The 19790-nt window shown below is 41.8% G+C and overlaps 1 protein-coding gene across 3 annotated transcripts in view; it reads left to right on the plus strand.

Moving 5' to 3' along the window:
• The window catches only part of ARB2A (ARB2 cotranscriptional regulator A), a 471272-nt gene that overhangs the window by 176231 nt on the left and 275251 nt on the right, over window positions 1–19790 (plus strand). For all 3 annotated transcript variants that reach the window (XM_088444639.1, XM_088444640.1, XM_088444641.1), the window contains exon 7: window positions 12842–13063. In XM_088444639.1, coding sequence (XP_088300765.1) covers window positions 12842–13063 — 222 coding nt within the window. The remainder of the gene's footprint in view (window positions 1–12841; window positions 13064–19790) is intronic.

Below are 19790 nucleotides of genomic sequence, written 5' to 3' on the forward strand. Positions count from 1 at the left end.
GTGCAACCATTACGCCCCTGCTTCCAGAAGTATTCCCTCTTATTGTCTCTACTCAGCTGATTAGGGAGTTAACCTTTTCATGTTGGCTGCTATGAAGTAAATTAATGTTAAATATCATTCAGTCGCAGCATTTTCCACCCGCTTTCCCCAAAGTATGGTTGTGCAGCAAGTTAAAAAAAATATATAAAAATATATTTTCTACACCAATGCCTGTATGGAAGCTGCATGGAGGGGTCCATAGTGAGTAGTAGTTACATTTTTGAGGTTAAATGTGTGAGGTAGAGGCTCAACAAATTAGGAGTTGCAATAGGTTAAAAGCCGTGGCAGCTCCAGGTGGGGCTGCAGCCCAGTCCAAAATTCAAATAGGGGAGCCACACCAACTGCCAGTGAGTCCCAGCCAGCGATGTTTGGCAGTGTGTGGAGTGGCAGTTGGTGTGGCTCCCCTATTTGAATTTTGGACTGCGCTGCAGCCCCACCTCTGGAGCCGCCACTGGAAGTGTGAATTATTTTGCAGTCCTATTCCTTTTAAAGTGCAGTAAAAAGAAATGTTTCTGAGAACTGAAAGCTTGACATGCATTTTGTATTACTCAATCCGTAGAAATTATTTGTGATTATATATGTTAAAGACTGCCCAAGTGATTTCAGCAGATATTTCACAATCTACTCCTGAGATTTTCATATTTGGAGGGAGAAATCTCACATAATGTCATATTGATAAAACACTACTTTTCTTATTCAGGTGTTAATGGTGTGACAAATGTACTGTCGCCACGGAAATGGCTATATCTACAGATAAATATCAAGGTGCCAATAATACACACTGTAGATAATCACAGTGAATCATTACTTATTCTGTAGTTATTTCAGAATGAGGTTTGTAGATTTTTTTAACATCCATTTGAGAATCATTTTTTTACTGCAGTGATTTGAAAAATGGAGTGTTTTATTCTTTAAAGCATCTGTAAAAAAAATTGACAGTGTCTTTGCAAAATTGGACAAATGAGTTATGTAATAATCAATGACCAGAAGATAGATTTCCAAGTTTTCGGTTGTTTGCACATATAAAAAATAACATTGAGCCGCACAAAGGAGAAGAGAAACATACACAGTACAAGTACAAGTTTACATTGTTGTTAATATTTGTTTACAGGTGCTTAGTATTACAGAGAAGTAGAGATCTGTTCTGTGTGCTGCTGCAGTAAAGTACTGTATTGGGCTCACCTTAAAGGTTTTCAGAGACAGTTATATTTACCAAAAAGGTGTGGATTCCTCATCTGTATATGTTTGGTATACATTAGTTTATTACAGAGTAATTATGGTTAGAAGAAAAAAGACTGATTTAACAAGTGGCTCTTGTCCTTGAAAAAAATTGTGGCAATTTAGTTTGCCTTTAGCTACTTTTATTCTCGAAAATCTCTTTTCTATTCTACTAGTAATAACTTATACTGTATTTCCACTACACAATATAAATGAATGATAACAACATCGTTATCGTTCATCGTCCACAATATCGTGCAATGGATATGCCGTCGCTCATCGCCCGAACCTCCTGTCCAACCTGACGATATTGTCAAGTTGTGTTGGTTCGGGGATGAGGGAGGGTGCCGACACTGAACGATATCGTTCATTGTGGGCTCAATATCCATTGCACAATATAATCAACGATTGAACGATGTCGTTATTGTTCAATCGTTCCTTAATCGTGTAGTAGATATGCGGCTTTAGTGCAGTGTTTCCCAAACTGTGTACCGCCACACCCTGAGGTGTTGGACCTGTCTGCCGCCTGGTGTTTTTTTTTTTTTTTTTATCATCAGGCTGTAGAGAGCCAGCCCAGTCTCTGGGGCCATGGAGTTCTCCCGATTTTAGGAGAACCACATTAGGGAACGGCCGGGTGGTGGTAGAAGAACTTTGCTTCCTGGCTCTTAATCTTCAAATGGGCTGTCAAGACCAATTTCTTCCTCAAAGCTTTTCAGTGCTCATCTTAACCCACTGATCTATGCTCCTTTCTCACTATCTAGCCCATCTGTGTCTCCCCTGTTTGTCTGTCCTTCCCCTTTAGAATGTAAGCTCTCACGAGCAGGGCCCTCTTCCCTCACGTGCTTCTCCTTGCATTACTTTTACTTTCATTTGCAACGGCACCTAACACTTGGTTGCTGACACCCTACTGCTTATTTAGGTGTTTTGCAGCAATGTTTATAAATCATGTACTTGTCCTGCATTTTTTGTACTGTTAATAACTTTTCTTGTGTGCTCATTTGTTTCTGTACTTTGTAAGGAGCTGCTGAACCCTTGTGGCGCCATATCCTGTAAATAAAGGATTATAATAATAATAATACACAGCAACTGCTCCAGTCTTTCCTTCCTGTTGCTCTATGGTGAGACTCTGGGGTCAGAGGAGCATGTGCTGAGCCCTGATTGCTTGAGCTCAGTACATGATCCTCTGACACCAGCAGTGGGCAGGACTATAGCGACCTGCCCTGGTAGCATGGAGGAAGGAGGTGCTGGCTCCAAATCAAGGTGAGCGGTACCTCAGTGTGTCTAATTGTGTCTATTTGACCCTCCCTGCCTGAATGTGTGTGTGACCCTCCCATCCTGTATGTATGTGTCTGTGTGACCCTCCCTGCCTGTATGTATGTGTATATTTGTGATCTTTCCTGACTGTATGTTTGTCTCTATGTATGACCCTGCCTGATGTATGTACTATATGTGTGACCCACCCTGTCCCTATGTACTGTATGTATGAATGTTATCTATTTGTGACCGTTCCTGACTGTATGCTTGTTTCTATTAGTGACCCTTTCTGCTTGTATGTGTCTGTGACACCCTCCCTGCTGTATGTGTATGTCTTATGCACATGTAGCGGGTAAGTTCAGATGGTATGCAGTCGGGATGCCGACGGTCTAAATCCCGACTGTCTAATCCAGGCAAGGGTCTAATAACAGGCGTCGAAATCCCGACGCCTGCCATTTTACCTGTGCCAGGAGCCTGGCATCCCAATTGAAGGTGAGCGGGTTAGTTTAGGGGCTCCTGGGAAGGGGGGGCTTAGGGTTAGGTAGTCCCCCGGGAGGGTTAGGCTAGGGGAAGGGGGGGGGGGTTGGTTAGGGTTAGGCACCCCTAAGGGAGGGTTAGGTTAGTTTGTTCTCACCTTAGCTGCTGTCGTTTTCTTCACCTCTGCCGGGCTTCCGTTGTCGGGATTTGAATCACCGACCATGCGGCCGGCGGTAAATCATACCGATCCTGTTCAGATGACCAATGGGAGACTGAGATGATGCAAACAAGCTTTTTATTCTAGCCTTGCAAAGGCATATCCAGTGCAATGTCTTCTAACATAAGGCAAACACAGTTTAGGAACAATAAATCAGCTTACATAAGGCAGCAGTTCTAACGAAACAGAGTATTCCCAGCACAGTCAGGGTACAGACTGTCCAGCATAGAGAGAGCTGCGGAAGGTGCAACCTCTCCCTCACATTTCCACTGACTAACTAACCTTACCAGGTTTTTATACCTTAGCTGGTCTTAATTGAGGTAAGGGTGTGGTTCCTCCCTGGCTACAGGGAGGTTAACCCTTTCCTCAGAATGTGGGAGAGACCCGCTGTGTCACAGTACACATAAGACGTTATTATTGTAAGGGAACCTCACTTGATTTTGCTAGCATTACATTAGCATGAGAATTTCCAACTGAACCTCAACACTTTTTGATTTAATCCTTTGGCTTAGGCGTACCACAAAACAAATCTGAGACCATAAGGCATACTTACCTACTCTCCCGGAAGTCACGGGAGGCTACCGATTTTTCGGGTAATCCCCCGCACCCCCGGTAGAGTAGGCATTTCTCCTAGTGAAGTCGGCAGAATGGGGAGAATTTCTGCGGCGATCGCGATTCTTCAAGAATAGCGTCATTTAGCCCACCCCCTATTTAAAGTTGTGGCACTTTACCACGAAGTGGACGGTGCTTAATGGTGTGAACTGTCATGCTCCGCCCCCGTTGCAACCCACATGGGCTTCTCCAAGGGAGGAGAAAAAAAAGTAGGCAAGTATGCTGTAAGGGTGCAATGAACCAAGAAAGTTTGGAAACCAAAACATCACATTTCTTTGCAATTTAGTATTAAACATCACAAATCAATTTTAAAAACCCCATTGCCCGCTGCTATTGTTCTATGCATTATAGTTATGTTGTGTATATGATCTCCCACTCAAATACTTAACTCTGAATATTGCAAATAACTAAACGGTATAAAATAATGAAATCCTGCCTTTATCTGCCCGGTCTCTCTCACATTTCCCCAATACCACATCCACTTTCCAATGGACCACAGCCTTTCCAAGTATGAAAATTAGGGCAGTCTCACCGAAATAGTGTTTATTAGTAGGTATGTACAGTAAGTACACACAAATAGGTGGAAAATCAAGTTTTTTTGTTTTTTTATAAACTGTGTGTATATGTCATACTGAATGTTTACTAAAAAAAATGAAGCCACATCTTATAAACAAGGCATATTTTCCCTTTTAAACATTGTATGCAATTAGGAGATTAGGAATGTTGAGCGTTCTCTTAGTGACCTGTGTAACCGAGTAATGATTTGTTATTAACATGAATGTTTCCCCTGATGTGGTTTAACGAGGTACCTTCCGCTGTCGGATGATACTGTTACAGGCCGGCAGGGTCCTGGCAGGTATGACTCCCGATGTTGTTTAGACAAACTACAAGGAAGGGCAGGTCCCTGTGGGTGACACCTTTCACAGGCTCTGCAAGGGAAGCAGTTTTCTCCATGCATTAAGGGTTATGATAATTTGTCTGCGATAATAGAGGTTACATGACTCTAACTCTGAGGAATATTGATCCTACTCCACACGCACCCATGTCTCTATACATAGCGAGTAAACCTCTGGGAACTGACATGCCCGGCTGTCTGCAGCACACATACAACTGGTATATGCAACATGAAGGATGAACTGCTCTAATGAAATCCAACCATAGGTATGCTGATCCGCTCTGTATGCAAATTGCCTAATGAGAGGTTATCAGCACATATAACCGAGGTTGAAATAGGTTTTTTTTGTGTTTTTTTGTTGCTACTCCCTTATTTCTTTCTATTCTCTACCATGTGACAGAAACCGTCATTGTAAATAATATACCATGCAGTGTTATAAATAGCCAAAGGTACATTGTTTTTATCTATAGTTTTTTTTTAGTTGATCCATTTTTTTATACCCTAATACATCAGGACTAATAATGTTGTACTGCTCGCCCCCTGGCTACGTTCTGTATGAATCAAACCACCTTCCCGACCAAACACACAGTAATGTGTCCTTTTCTATATTCCCCAATAACAAGCTGCTATTGTCACACATGTCCTATATATTCACCAGTATAGACCACACACTTCTTTTTCTGGTAGTTGTATTATCCACTTCAACAGCACAACTGGTCTGATAACTAAAAATACAGTGTATCACCTGCGTACATGTCTACGATGATTAATGAAGATGCTGCCCTTATGATCTCTTTGTAAAGCTTCCATGCTTTATATATAGATACTGTAAAAAGGGGATTAGATGAGATCTGGCCTTGAGCTTAGATGAGATCTGGGAACTCTTTATTTAAATAGTATAGTTCAAAGTTATGGTAGAAAATATGTTACTCTCCCGCCATCACCGCACAGCAGAGAATAATAAAACTTTCTTTTAGACAAACCTTTAGACAGAATTTTTGTAGGAGCACGTTTGGACTTAGAGATAATTACACATTACAAATAATGATAACGCAAAATGTATGTCGCCATTCAGCTGTTACTGAACAGCAAGGATAATAATAAATAGTGTTATGATATCAAACTAGTGACACAATACTCATTCACATCCCCACATAAGTGTTATATGAACCAATTAAAATGTAAATCAGTTATGCTTATTAATGGTCACATATTTCTCTCTCTCATATGGATACATCTTATGGATCATTTAAGTAATTTTATTATTACTACTATTATTATTATGATGATGATGTGTATCAATGTACATATGATGTAATGTAATTGCACAATGACTGTGCAAACTATGAAAATGCACAAAGAATACAGTCACTATGAATGAAAGTGTTGCTTTTAAGAGAACCAGTGCATTAAAACTGCAACCCTGGTAATTTGCAGCACACACATATTTGCAAGTGACAGAGCTCTCCCCATCATACATGGGGAAATTTGCGCTTTTACAAAAAGATCCAAATTTGTACACAATGGCGGCAGATGCAGAGTTGAACAGAAGTCTGTTTTGAGGCCGTATCGTGCGTATTTTTGCACTGAACATGCTCTGGAGCTGAGCATATACAGCTACTAAGGCGTAATTACTCCTGTTTTCAAATGGATCTTTTGCAACAAGTTAGCGCTGGTGCAGATGAGCACTGATTATGAGGACTATGAAACCAACTGTATGGGTGCGGATGGTCGGCTGCAGAGATGCGTACAACTTGCATTCTGGCCAATACATGCATTTAGTTACATGTACGCAATACGGCTGAATTACAGTACATTGTATTCTCCATTGATCCCAATGGAGTATAGTCAGACACAACAGGTTCGAAAGTAGTCATGTGAAGTGAGAAAAGAGTAAAACTGGTTTTGCTCTCCACTACATCATTCCCCAGTCTCCAGACTTATATGCCATGTTTAATGTTTGTTTAACAATAAATACATATATATGCATTATAATGATGGTGTCCTTTGGGGACTTGTTGAAATAAATTGTCCTCAGCTAGTTGAGACTGGGTGTATGAAGAAATGCTGTTTTATTACTGACCACACACTGTAGGTGCTGATTATTATTAATACATGTAAAAGGTAGCATTGCCCAGAGTGTATTGGATCCCTGCCAGGGACTCTGGAAATGTACTAAGTGTGTAAGGAATTAACACAAGACGACAAGAGATCACTTATTGCAGGGTTTTATAGGGCAACGTCCCTGTCTGCGACTTACAGCGCCCATTTGTCACACAGTATATATCACCGGAAGCAGTACATTGAGCAGCTGCTTCTTGTGTGCAGATGTAGCATAAATATGTCTCCTTTATATCAATTTACAGCAAATGTGTTTGAACTTTGCCGCTTTGACCACCTTAGCGTCTATTGCCGTAGTCCCATCTGCTACTATATGATAATGCTGGAATCAGCCCTTCCCTGCTGTACAGCCGTGCGTATGACTGTACAAGAACTGAGACATCCACTTTGAGCATCTTTAGACGCTGTAAAGAGTGAAAAGTAATAAGGTTCCAGCCAATTAGCTCCCAACTGCCATCTCACAGGCTGTGTTTGAAAAATTACAGTAGGGAGCTGATTGGCTGGCACCTTATCACTTTCTTATCACTTTTCACTCTCCTAACACTGCTTAGTAAATAGTCCACTAAGTATTTGGTTCAACTTTTCGTTAGAACCTATGGGTTATCCTTATATTTGCAGATCTTGCAATGTGGTCAATTCCTCTGATATTAACAAGTTGAGAGATATTATTAATGTTCACTAACTACATTGACCAAAGTGTTATTTTGAAGGAGTTTTTTTTAGCATTTTAGCAATAAACATTATACTTGTATGAAAACTAACTGAACATATTATGTATATTTTCTAACTGCATTACATACCGATATGTCCACATATCTTACCTCTGTGCGCTACAATATAAATATAACGCTTGAGCGCCATGCAACTCGGTAGCGCCAAGTGTCTTTTCATGCAACTTTTTACCTTCAAGTGCGTCTGCGGGTGTGTCTGCAGCGGCTGTAACGTAGCATTTCACGTGCAGATACACCCGCAATTTGCGAATAAGACACATTTGATGGTAAAAAGATGCACACAAGACATTTGGCACTACCAAGTCATGCCACGGAATAGTGCGACTAGAAGGGCTGTTTAAGCGCAAGGAAGTAAGATGTATGTGGACACATCAGTATGTGGAATTTGCTGCTTGGAAAGAACGAATATACCATCATTTTGTTAGGCCAAATCACGGGAAGATAATTAATGCAGATAATGATGTGAATGATATTTTGAAAGGAAATAGGAATGTGACTTATTCCCCCTGTGAATCATACTGGCCACATTTTGCACTGAGGTGTTCTGCTTTTCTTTCTCTGGATCAATATAAGGAACAGATGTAATCGGTGTCACAAGCCGCTCAGAATTTACTTAGCAGAGATTGTGATAGAGTTCATTTCGATTTTTTTGTGTGTGTTCATGGCATAATTATCTCTTATACTGCTAGTGATGTCTTGTTCTGTAACATAGTAGCGTGGACGTTCTGACTTCTGAGGCTCAACCATTAATATGATATTTGTTGCTTGCTGGTAAGCTTGTATTAGGTGCACCAGAAACATTTGCCAAAATGTTTATCCTTCCATGTAAACTATCATTCTTCATTTACATTGAGTATTACTTTATCTGTGTATGTTCCATACTTTTATATATTTGTTATTTTATGTTTATTTTTATTCCAGTGAACATTTACATTTTCCCACGTGTTCCTGCTAGGAAAATGTTTTATGAAAACATAATTTTAAATGTAAATATTTTTTCTTAAATTACTATATTACTACAATTATCTGCTGACACTGATTTGTCTCTATTACTGTATTCACATCTTTGCATTTTTCAGCAATGTCTACTTTTTCCTTATTCCTCCTTTACCATTGTGAGATACTGTATATTATGTATATTTACTTCCGGGGGTTATTATGCTAACTCATATTAGTTACTTTCCTCTCCCATTCTCTACATTTTGTAACACTGTTATTACTGTATATTATCACATCAGATGTATTTTCCTGATTACTATATTAATGCTGTATGCAAGGCCCTGGCCCTAAACAGTAGGCCCCTTATTAAATTACTTGTTTGGAGTTAGGGGAGGGTTGCTTGAATGGTTACTTCAGTTAATAATTGCTCTTTCCAAATTAAATGTATTAATGTTAATAAATACTGTAGTAAACATTTGTACTACATATGTGCACCCCTACAGATGTATCCTCTTACATTATTGCCGCAGTATCGCCCAATAGCCCTTCTAGATGCACTTTGTCCCATGTGACTCAGCTTGTGCTGAGCGTCTCTTTCGCTCGAATGTGCGCCTTAGTCACAGTGCAATGCGACTAAACCGCTTCACGAGACCGTGCTGGTTAATTTGATATGAAAGTTGAACACGGATGTAGGTAGTATCACATATGTATATACGGATGTATATACATATCAAATCAGTGCAGTGGTTTTGATGCATATTCGAGTAATAAAGATGCTAAATCGCTCTGCGCAGCTCACTCGCACCAATCGTCTCACGCCGCATGGCATATTGACGTTAGGTGCATGAGGACACATCTGTACAGTATGTGATACTACCTAATTTCCATAATCAGATTCATATGATATCAACATTGTCTGTATATCATATTCTAATTGCCTGCTTGTGGTACAGGTAATAGGATCTATTGTACCTAAACCAACCAGATAACCACAAAGGGGAGGGAATTATTCCTGCTCTCTGATATAGTTTTCTTCTAGGGTCACTCTTATGCGGGGTACACACTGACAGATACATTGGCCGATCAATTTATCGGCCAATGTATCTGCTGCCCGTCGTCCAGTCTGTACCCTCGATATGTCGTTGAACGTCGCCGTTCACCGACATATCGCATTGGCTCTGCTGCACAGCTTATGGACAGATATGCCTGCAGACATATCTGTCCCATCTGCAAGTGTGTATGGGCGGTCTGCAGAGAGGGACACACCCACCGGCCGCCGGGTCCCGCCCCCTGGCTGCCGGGACCCGAGGGCAGAAGCAGATGATGGCCGTTCAGTGTGTATTAATGACCATCATCTGCAGATATATCTGTGCAGTGTGTACCCACCTTAAGGAGCACTGGTAACCATTGATGAGGATGGGAATGTTGTTTAAGATGGGGAGAGAAAGGCATTTCTAAAAGTAAATTTTGTATATTTTAGGTATGCTCCAAATGATTTAACTAATACTAATAAACATAGAAAACTTCAAGTACCATGTATTCTGTGTACTGGATCAAGCACTAGAAGAACAGCTAATAAATAACTCACTAGTGTGCTATATATCATTAAATGTGACTGATGTAGTAGATGGTTTGAAAGGCTGTCTTGGTGCATTGCTTGCCATCATGTTGTTTGCATTGTACCAATGTTCTGTATTATGAATGGATGGATGTACTAAAAATTTGAAGTTGCACAAAGTCAAAGGAAGTGCAGACATGAATTATGACAAGTTATGTTATGACAGTGCAGGAAAACATGTACCTGAAGCAGAAGGGTGGGTGGGAATTTCTTCTGTGTTGTGTTGAGCCAACATTACTGTTTTTTTCTCCATATACAAGAACAAAACCAGTAGCAAACCAGAACCATTCTTAGGTTCACAAGTGACTGATTGCTGAACATTGTATTCTCTATTTGGACAATATACATGAATATATATTTGTCCTGAATTGAGCAGTGTTAGCTCCATGACATTGATTTGGCCACCTAAGTGTCTGTCTGTAGAGCAGTGGCTCCTGCTACAAGCTTCAATTGCTATTTATCACTGCAAATTCCAGTGGCGGCTTCAGCGCAGTTCAAAATTCAAATAGGGGAGCCACACCAACTGCCACCCCAAACGCTGCCAGACATCGCCGGACTGGACTCGCTGGCAGTTGGTGTGACTCCCCTATTTGAATTTTGGACTGTACTGCAGCCCCCTCTCCGAAGCCACCACTGCCAAAGACTATTACTATAAGTGCCTGAGGTGTCCTTCGATATTACTAGGATTACACCAGGATTAACATACTGTACAACTTTCAGCCTAGGATAAGATTAATGCATATCGGATTGATACTATAATATTCTTATGCATTGGTGATTAAAAGGAGGTTTTTATCTGCTTATTGTGTAACTTTTTAGCTGGTTCACTTCTGTACTCTTTTCACTGCATGATACATCAACCCCTAATTCTGTTGGTGAGTAGACTGCAGGCTAATAATGCCGACCTGATGAGTATTGAGTTATGAGCACTCTCCTTCCTCCTGTTGTTTCTCAATACAAAATTAATTCAAATAGAAATTCAGGGATATTGAAACTTTTTGGTTGAAATCCTAACTGAGGGAATGATAGCAAAACTGACCATATGAGGAGGGGGTATGTATCCCATTTCAAGTGTCATACGGAGTTACCAGCTGGGCAGAGGGTACTTCCTTTTCATATTTTAATTTGTTTTGACTTCTTGTCATACACATAATCCTCAGGAGTCACTATGAGGAGCACTGCTACACTGATTAAAAGTATGGAATGATGGGGACAAGTTGGCAAAATAGATAAACTGGGGGAGATGTATCAAATCTTGGAGAGACAGAAAGTGGCACCCAATCAGCCTGTAACATGACAAATGCTGATTGGCTAGTACTTTCTTTCTCTCCAAAGCTTGATACATCCCCCCCATTATTTTAAAAGGCAGCCACTGCAGTAGGTGCATTTGAGCTTCACTGCATGTGCCGACTCCTGCACCTGTTCAAAGTGCAGACTAGGCTCCCGGAAGGTGCATCAGCATGGCCCAAACTTCTGCTAAGGGGCCCAGCAATGTCTGTTACCGCCTAAGAGGAGGAGATGTAGTCAGGAAGCCGGCGGTCGAAATGCCGACCGCCGACTTCCCGACAGTGAAAGCCCGGCATGGAAATAATGATAGGCGTCTAAATAGCGATGCCTATCAGTAGCCCTACGCCGAAATCCCGGCTCCCGGCATACCGAACGTAGTTAAGCCGGGCTCCGGGAGCATTTAGCCGCGGTTTAGGTTTAGGGACTCCCGGGGGGACTTAGGGTTAACAACCCCCCCCCGGGAGGGTTAGGCTAGGGGAAAGGGGGGGTTAGCGCCAGACAACCCCGGGGGGAGGTTAGAGTTAGACACCCATCCGGGAGGGTTAGGTGTAAGGAGCGTGGAGGTGGGGTTAGGTTTAGGCACCCCTGGGGGGAGGTTAGGGTTAGGCATTGGGGGGGGGAGCTTAGGGTTAGGCACCACTAAGGGAGGGTTAGGGTTGGAGAGGGGTAGGGATAAGGTTAATACTTACCCTGTCGGGATCTCCATCTGCCGGCCTTCTGGCCTCGGTATTTCATCCGCCGGGCTTAGTTCTGGCAGTATGACATACCAATTCCCTGCCTAAAGGCATAGTGCTTCTGAAAAAGGTACACGCATAGCTTGGGCTATGATTAAACGTTCTTCTAGACTGCAAGATATTAGAGTGCAGGAATATGGTAAGATAAGGAAACCACTAAAATACTTCTGTACTACCAATAAATACATAGAATACTTGTTAATCTTATTTAAATGTTTTATATAGGCCTTTTTCCATTGAATTTGTTTCCAGTTTGTAAACTGACAGTAATTAACCCTGGATGGTGATGAGGCCTCGCCCATATAATCTAGGTCCAGGCTGAAATAGGTTCTGCAAAGCCAAACTAATACAAGTTTTGTGGTAATGTTTAGCAGTGAATTTATGGCCAATGATTATGGGGGTAGGCAAAAAGTTAGTGCTCATAGCAAATAAGATTTTATTTGCTTCTGTAAAATGGAATATTGAAATAGTTTATAAAACAAGGATAATTGTGTGATGTTCATGAAGAAAAATGAGTTCTCTGAATGTATTGGTGGATACTTGGGGCCTAATACATTACATTCATATGTGTTCTGTCCACACCCCATTTGAAAAGTGGATAAAAGTAATTAGCAAAGTGGATTATTGCATATCATAGTGTGAGGTCAGTTAGACACAAGTCACATGCTTTAAATATTACACTTTGTCATTTCAATACAGGACGGCTATGCAGTTATAGTGCTGAATCCTAATGAAAATTATGTTGAAGTGGAAAAGAGCAGACCACCGGCCCAGCAACAGTCCCCGGAGGGCTCAGATGAGCCCGCCGAAAAGAGAGAGAGGAGAGAGAAGATTCCAAAAGACACAAAGAAACGGAGGGACTTTTATGAGAAATACCGAAACCCCCAAAAAGAGAAGGAGACACTGCAGTTATACATAAGGGTAAGTAAGCCTGTTCATGTCAGTTTGTCCAGCAGCTGCCCTGCTATTTCTGCCATTTGTACCATTGAGCCTACCTGGCCATATGGGTTTACAGTGACGAGACTGCTGTCTCCAAAGTGGTAGGGAAATGATTCATTTATTATCAGTTATTTATTTAGCACGCATTTATTCCGCAATTATTTACAGAGAATATTTATCATTCACATCAGTCCCTATACCCGGAGGAAATGCGAGGAGAACTTACAAACTCCACACATATATTGCCTTGTCAGAAATGTAACTCATGACCTCAGGGCTTTGAGGCTGTAATGCTAACCGCTATGCCAACTGTGCTGCCCACCACTACACCCACTGTGCTGTTATATTAATGAGGTGTCATACTAGAAATGGTGGTTTTAAACTCTGCCTGCTTTCTTACACAATAAGAATCATTATGTAAACTTTGCATTTATAAATACTGAACTAACCCATTGTTAGGTTTGATTAGGAGCGTTTTTCACCTAAGATTGCATTGTGCTGTGCAGACCTGCATATCCTTTATCAGAATGAGGGGTGTTCATTAGACACCTGATGCAGGACAAACACAAACTACAATTTCCGGTGGCGTGCGTTTGATGTACTTGTTGCACTAAGGGGTCTATGTACTAAGCCTTGGAATAAGATAAAGTAAAAACCAGTCACTTCACAGGCTGTGTTTGAAAAATAACTTAGGAGATGATTGGTTGGTACTTTCAGGCAGATGTACTTAGCTCTGGAAAGTGATAAATTGGAGAGTGATAAACTACCAACCAATCAGCTCCTGTCATTTTTCAAACACAGCCTGTAACATGACAGACAGGAGCTGAGTGGATGGTAGTTTATCACTTTCCAATTGATGAATTTCCAGAGCTTAGTACATCTCCATCCACTTTATCTCTCTCCAAGGCTTAGTGCATAGACCCCTGAATAATCTATAAAGGGTGATATGGGTGCTCACTCATAGGAATTCATTTCCTGGGCTGTAGAGCTTACATGTATTGATAACACTCACTTTTACAGCATCTGAATCCCATTGTGTCCAACGTGGATGCAGCATGTGCTAAATGCAGTTAGAACCTATCTTAGAACATTTACAAGACAAGTTTTGTCTTTAATACTTAGCATTTTTCTCTTCAATTTCGTGACTTTCATTCTGTGATTTAAATTATTTGAACTTTTAATTGAGTCAAGAGCCTTTTGGATTCACCAGTGAAAAAATAAGTAAAAATTTTAAAAAAATAAATAAATAATGCAGCAACAGAGTGAGTAAAAGGTTTTCTTTGAACGTATGCTCGGTGTAATCTATTTTCTGGGTACAAAGAATTATGTGCACTGAAATCTGTTTTGAAAAAGATGAAGGTTAGAATCCAGGCAGAGACAGGCACAATGCACACCTTGCTCCAATTAACCGCTGAACGCTGCCTTCTGACACATGATATGTGGGCCCCATTGTCCCAGAAAGTTTTATGTAGGTTAAGTGAATGGTTATAACTTGTCAGCTTTCATCTGCACTCACCACAGCCTGGTATTGACAAACACATTCCAACGACTGACTTTAATCAGGCGATACATTTTATGATCCTAATACCACAACAGGAGAATCCATTGCTAAGCCAGTTTCCACTAATGAGCTAATTATCTGGTAATTTGAATGATTAATTCTCAATAATTAGGTTTGTTAATGTGGAAATGGCAGAACCCCCCTAGGAATATTGTTTTCTTTTGTTTAAAACCATTAATTTCCATGTTCTTTTAGAGTTTGTAATTATATTTGTTTTGGAAATGTAATAAACATGTTTTATATAAAGGCGCTGTTGGTGGTTGTGTATGTGGCCACCACATCCAGTGCGGTAGTAGCTCAGTAGCTTTTGAAGCAGTGAATGTAACAATTTATCATGTTCTGATGGTATGGAAAGGGTTTAACATCTGGACCTGGTAAGAAAGGTATCACCTTTCACCCTATTGGAGTTCTACCACCCAATACTTGGCCGTATAACAAGGGCAAAAAACCGAATGTGCTGAAATGCATTATATATATATATATATATATATATATATATATATATATATATAATTAAAAAGTAAAAGTGCAATGTTATAGCTAGGGTGTTAACTAAGTTTTTACCAGGTTACCAATGTGCAGGTTGCATTGTAGGGGACCCCCAGCATTATCATTTATCTGGTTTTTGGTTTGTGGTCAATAAAGGCCTATTAGATATACACAAACAAAATGAGATTAAATTCAAATAGGGTACGTACACCACTTTCTTATTTAATAAGAAGGATCTAACGTCCAGCATGGGAAACGCCAGCCTCTTAGCTATGATGTAGTCAGGGCACCATGCCCCTTGCTCTCTTCTGCCCCAGCTCTGTGATCCTATACACCTTTGTAATGTTAGCACCATGGGACTGTTGTAGACCTACAAACCCAAGAGGTACAATACAGCAGGGGGCACGTACACAGTGACATTGGCTGTGACCCTTACTTTCATGCATTTCTCTCTGTATTCTGGCCTGTTATATGATTCCTATTGCCACACTGAAGAACTGGGATGGATGCATACAGGAACATTAGATATAAGGCATTCTTAGTAGGGTCAGGACATAATCCCTGTACTCTTTTACAAAGCTTGTGTTACCATAACTTAGTGAACTTTATAAATGTTAAGTAATTTAGAGAACATATTTCTGTTTTCTGTTCTTGAATTTCCTTAATGTGGATATTTAGTGTATTGACTGAGTTTCAGAACATTTGTTCTTTTTATATCAAATATTCCATGAAAGTACAGTAGTCAAAGCGATGTTTATGTATACACACCTATCAGTCCTAACCATTAAAACCTCCTGCCTAATATCGTCCTCCACAAGACCTCTAAAGGTGTCCTGTGGTCTCTGGCACCAAGACATCAGCAGCAAAAAATTGTTTAAGTTCTTTAAGTTGTGAGATGGGACTTCCATGGCTCCGACTTGTTTTTCCAGCACATCCCACAGATCGGATTGAGATCTGGAGAGTTAAGAGGCCTAGTCAGCACCTTGAATGCTTTGTCAATTTCCTAAAACCATTCCTGAACAATGTTGCAGTGTGGCAGGGCCATTATCCTGTTGAAAGATTGCACTGCCATCAGGGAATACTGTTGCCATTAAGGGGTGTACTTGGTCTGCAACAATGTTTAGGCAACTGGTACGTGTCAAAATGACATTCACAGGAATGGCAGGACCTAAAGTTCCGAGCATAACATTGCTCAGAGCATCATCTTCCCATATTGCATCCTGGTGCCATCTGTCACTTAAGTAAGCGACGCACCTGGCCGACCACATGATGTAAAAGAAAACATCATTCGTCAAATCAGGCCACCTTCTTGCATTGCTCCATGGTCCAGTTCTGATGTTCAGGTGCCTGTTGTATGTGTTTTTAACTATGGACTGCATTGGCACTCTGACTGGTCTGTGGCTATACAGCCCTATATGCAGCAAGCTGCGATGGACTGTGTGTTATGACCCCTTTCTATCATAGCCAGCATTAACTTTTTCAGCAATTTGTGCTACAGTTGCTTTTCTGTGGGATAGGACCAGACAGGCTAGCCCTCGATCTCCATACACTTCAATCAGCCTTTGGTGACAATGACCCTGTCACCACTTCACTAGTTGTCTTTCCTTGGATCACTTTTGGTAGTTACTAACCACTGCATACCGGGAACACCCCAAAAGACCTGCTATTTTGGAGGTGCTCTGACCCAGTCGTCTAGCCATCACAAATTGACCCTTGTCAAAGTCACTTAGATCCTTACAGTTGCCCATTTCACCTGCTTCCAACACATCAACTTCAAGAACTGACATTTCACTTGCTGCCTAATATATCCCACTCTTTGACAGGTGGCATTTGTTGGCATGTCCTATTGGTGTAGAATAATAGGTACCAGCTGAATTTGAAAAGGAGGTAATGATGATTAGCTTGATATAAATAAACCATGTTGCGATGCAAGGGCTGCCAATACAGTATTCATTTTTCAGGGTCCATAGGGATCCACCAGGATACCATAGGGGTAATGTGGTTGGAGAGATTCAGACACCAAATAGTTAAAGCTTTCAGCTCCCAGGATGCCTCTGGTCCTCCCTCATATATACCCAGCCACAGGCCTTCAGTTGTTCGTTTGATGCAGCAGGATTCAAACACACCTTTATAACAAGGGACTGCTCAGGCAGTCCTAAGCTTTTAATTTGTTTTATTTTCTATGTTTTTGGGTTGGCAGTACTGAGCATCTGATTTAAGTCGCATGTACTGCGACTCCGCCTACCTCCACCAGACCGCAACACCAGTAACAGGGCTGGTGATTTCGGGGGTCATGTCCAAGCTTGCTAGCAGCGAGGCTGGCTCCTGGACTGCAACCGGATGCACGGAGAGGTCAGGTAAGGCGGTTCCTCGCTTAAGGGGAGTTGCAGTCGGCAGTCTTTTCACCGGAAGCCGCTGCACTCAGGGCCCAGAGCGTCCTCACTAGACCACTGGGGCCTTATTGTCTGATGCCGGGGATCAGCAGCAGATGTTTCTGCTGCCACGAGGCCAGCATATCCAGCCGGTTGATGCAGCTTAGGGGAGGTAGGCGCTCTCCCGGGCAGCTCCTCCTCCGACCCAGACACAGATCCATAAAAGGTTTTTGCGTGTCTGTGTCGCTCCGCCTACCCTCATCATGTATATAAGACGCTCTCAGTCCACTATTGGTGCACTGCTGTAGCTGTTGGTCTCAGGAGGATTTGGGTCAGTCTCCCTGTATACCTCTGCCTTGGATCAGGTATATAGTGCTCTATATCCTACCATTCCTCGTGTTTGGGTAGTTGATTTAGAGTCTATTGCAACTATATTACATATGCATTATTTGTGACTGTTTGCTAGCTGCTGTATTGATACTGTCTTTTATTTCTGACTGTCAATTATAACTATTACTATTTTTTCTCTCCATCCTTTGGGGTGGGGGTGTTTTCTGGGTACTTCACAATTACTAGTAGTTGTGAAGGCTGTCACATAGTTTTGCATTTGTTGCCTTTTAATTTTGAATATGTCAAAAGGTAAAGGGAAACGAGGTGGAGGCCCCTGTGCTAGTTTCATGTAAGTCCTGTCTGGCCAGTTTGTCCCCTCAGGATATTATAAAGGATGGTTTGTGTGTGGTCTGTTATAAAGAGCCACCTCACCAGTCCAGTTTACCTGCCTCTGAACAAGAGCCATCTTGGTTGTCCTCCTTGTCGCAGGTAATGAAGCCATTTGTGGATTGTATGGGTACTCCCATGCTGCCTTCTTGTATAGGGTGTTCATAGCAAGCCATGTTTGCACCTCCTATACATCCTTCCTGGAGGGATGTTTATGGCCATTCTCGTCAGAGTATGGCACAGTCGACTGTTGAATGCAGACCAGTAATTACTAAGGAGCCTAAGCGCTAGTCTTTTTATCAGTCTGTTCAGCATATGGATTCCGATGCATCATCCGAGGAATCAGATGATGCACGTGTTTTTCTCCAGGGTCTAGCTCGGGAGAAAAGGACCAGCCATCCACGGTGGATGTTCCTTCTTTGGTAAGGGTGGTTAAGTCAATCCTAGATATTCAGGATGATGAACCAGCCCCTAGTAAAAAGGCTCCAGTGTTTAAACACAGAAAGGTGGTCAAAAGGGAGTTTCCTAAATCCTAGCAGCTCACCGAGCTTATGGAAGAGGCATGGGGTAACCCGGTTAAACCGTTTTATGTTAATAAAAAATTAACATCGTTGTATCCTTTCCCAGCTTCTGAATGTACTAAGTAGTAGGTACCTCCTACTGTGGATGCTCACGTGACGCACTTGATCAGAAATGCTACGTTGCCTATTCTGTCAGCATCTTCTCTTAATGATTATACAGACAGGAAAATTGAAACATATCTTAAGGCAATATTTTCATCATCGGGAGTTGTTACTCGTCCAGGTAGGGTAGCTAAAGCTGTTGAAGAATGGACGGGGGCATTGGAAGACTCTCTACCAGATGCTACCAAAGAACAGATGATGTATATCTCCCACATACAGGAAGCGGCCTCTGATTTGGGAGGAGCTGCAGTAGATGCTGGAATGTTAGCTTCTAAAGCTTCAGCAGTAGCGCGCAGGGTCCTTTGGTTAAGATCCTGGAAAGCTGATACAGGATCATAGAAGGCTCTGGAATCCTTACTTTTCTATGGAAATATACTTAAGATAATAGCTACTCTGGCGCCTTCAAAGTCTGCAGGTCTGCCATCTATGGTTACAATAAAATTTAGGCAGTTTTCTTTTTGATCCTTTTGTCCTCAGGGACGAGCAAAGGAACAGTCTTCCTCCAAGTCGTCTAGTTTTCGCAGGACATACAGGCGATAAACTAAGAGGTCTGGGCTGGCCAGACGTCCAGCTTCTAAGCCAGACGATGAACACTCGGCCTGGTGGGGCGGGCCTCCTCCTGGGGGATCCCAGGGTGGGACGCCGACTTCTTCAGTTTGCGGATTACTGGCATCAAACAACAGATGCCTGGGTCCAAGAAGTGGTCTCTCAGGGGTATGTGCTCCCTTTCCGGAGGCATCTTCCCCAGAAGATTTTTTGCACAAATCCTCCATCAGGTGCGGTCAAGGCATTGACCCTTCAGGAGACCATTCACTCCCTGCTGTAGACAGGGGTAATAATCCTGGTTCCTCTTTTGCAACAAGGAAGGGGTATTATTCTAATCTATA

This window comes from Taudactylus pleione, unplaced genomic scaffold (genome assembly GCF_031769625.1).
Source record: "Taudactylus pleione unplaced genomic scaffold, aTauple2 ptg000370l, whole genome shotgun sequence".
Taxonomy (NCBI): domain Eukaryota; kingdom Metazoa; phylum Chordata; class Amphibia; order Anura; family Myobatrachidae; genus Taudactylus; species Taudactylus pleione.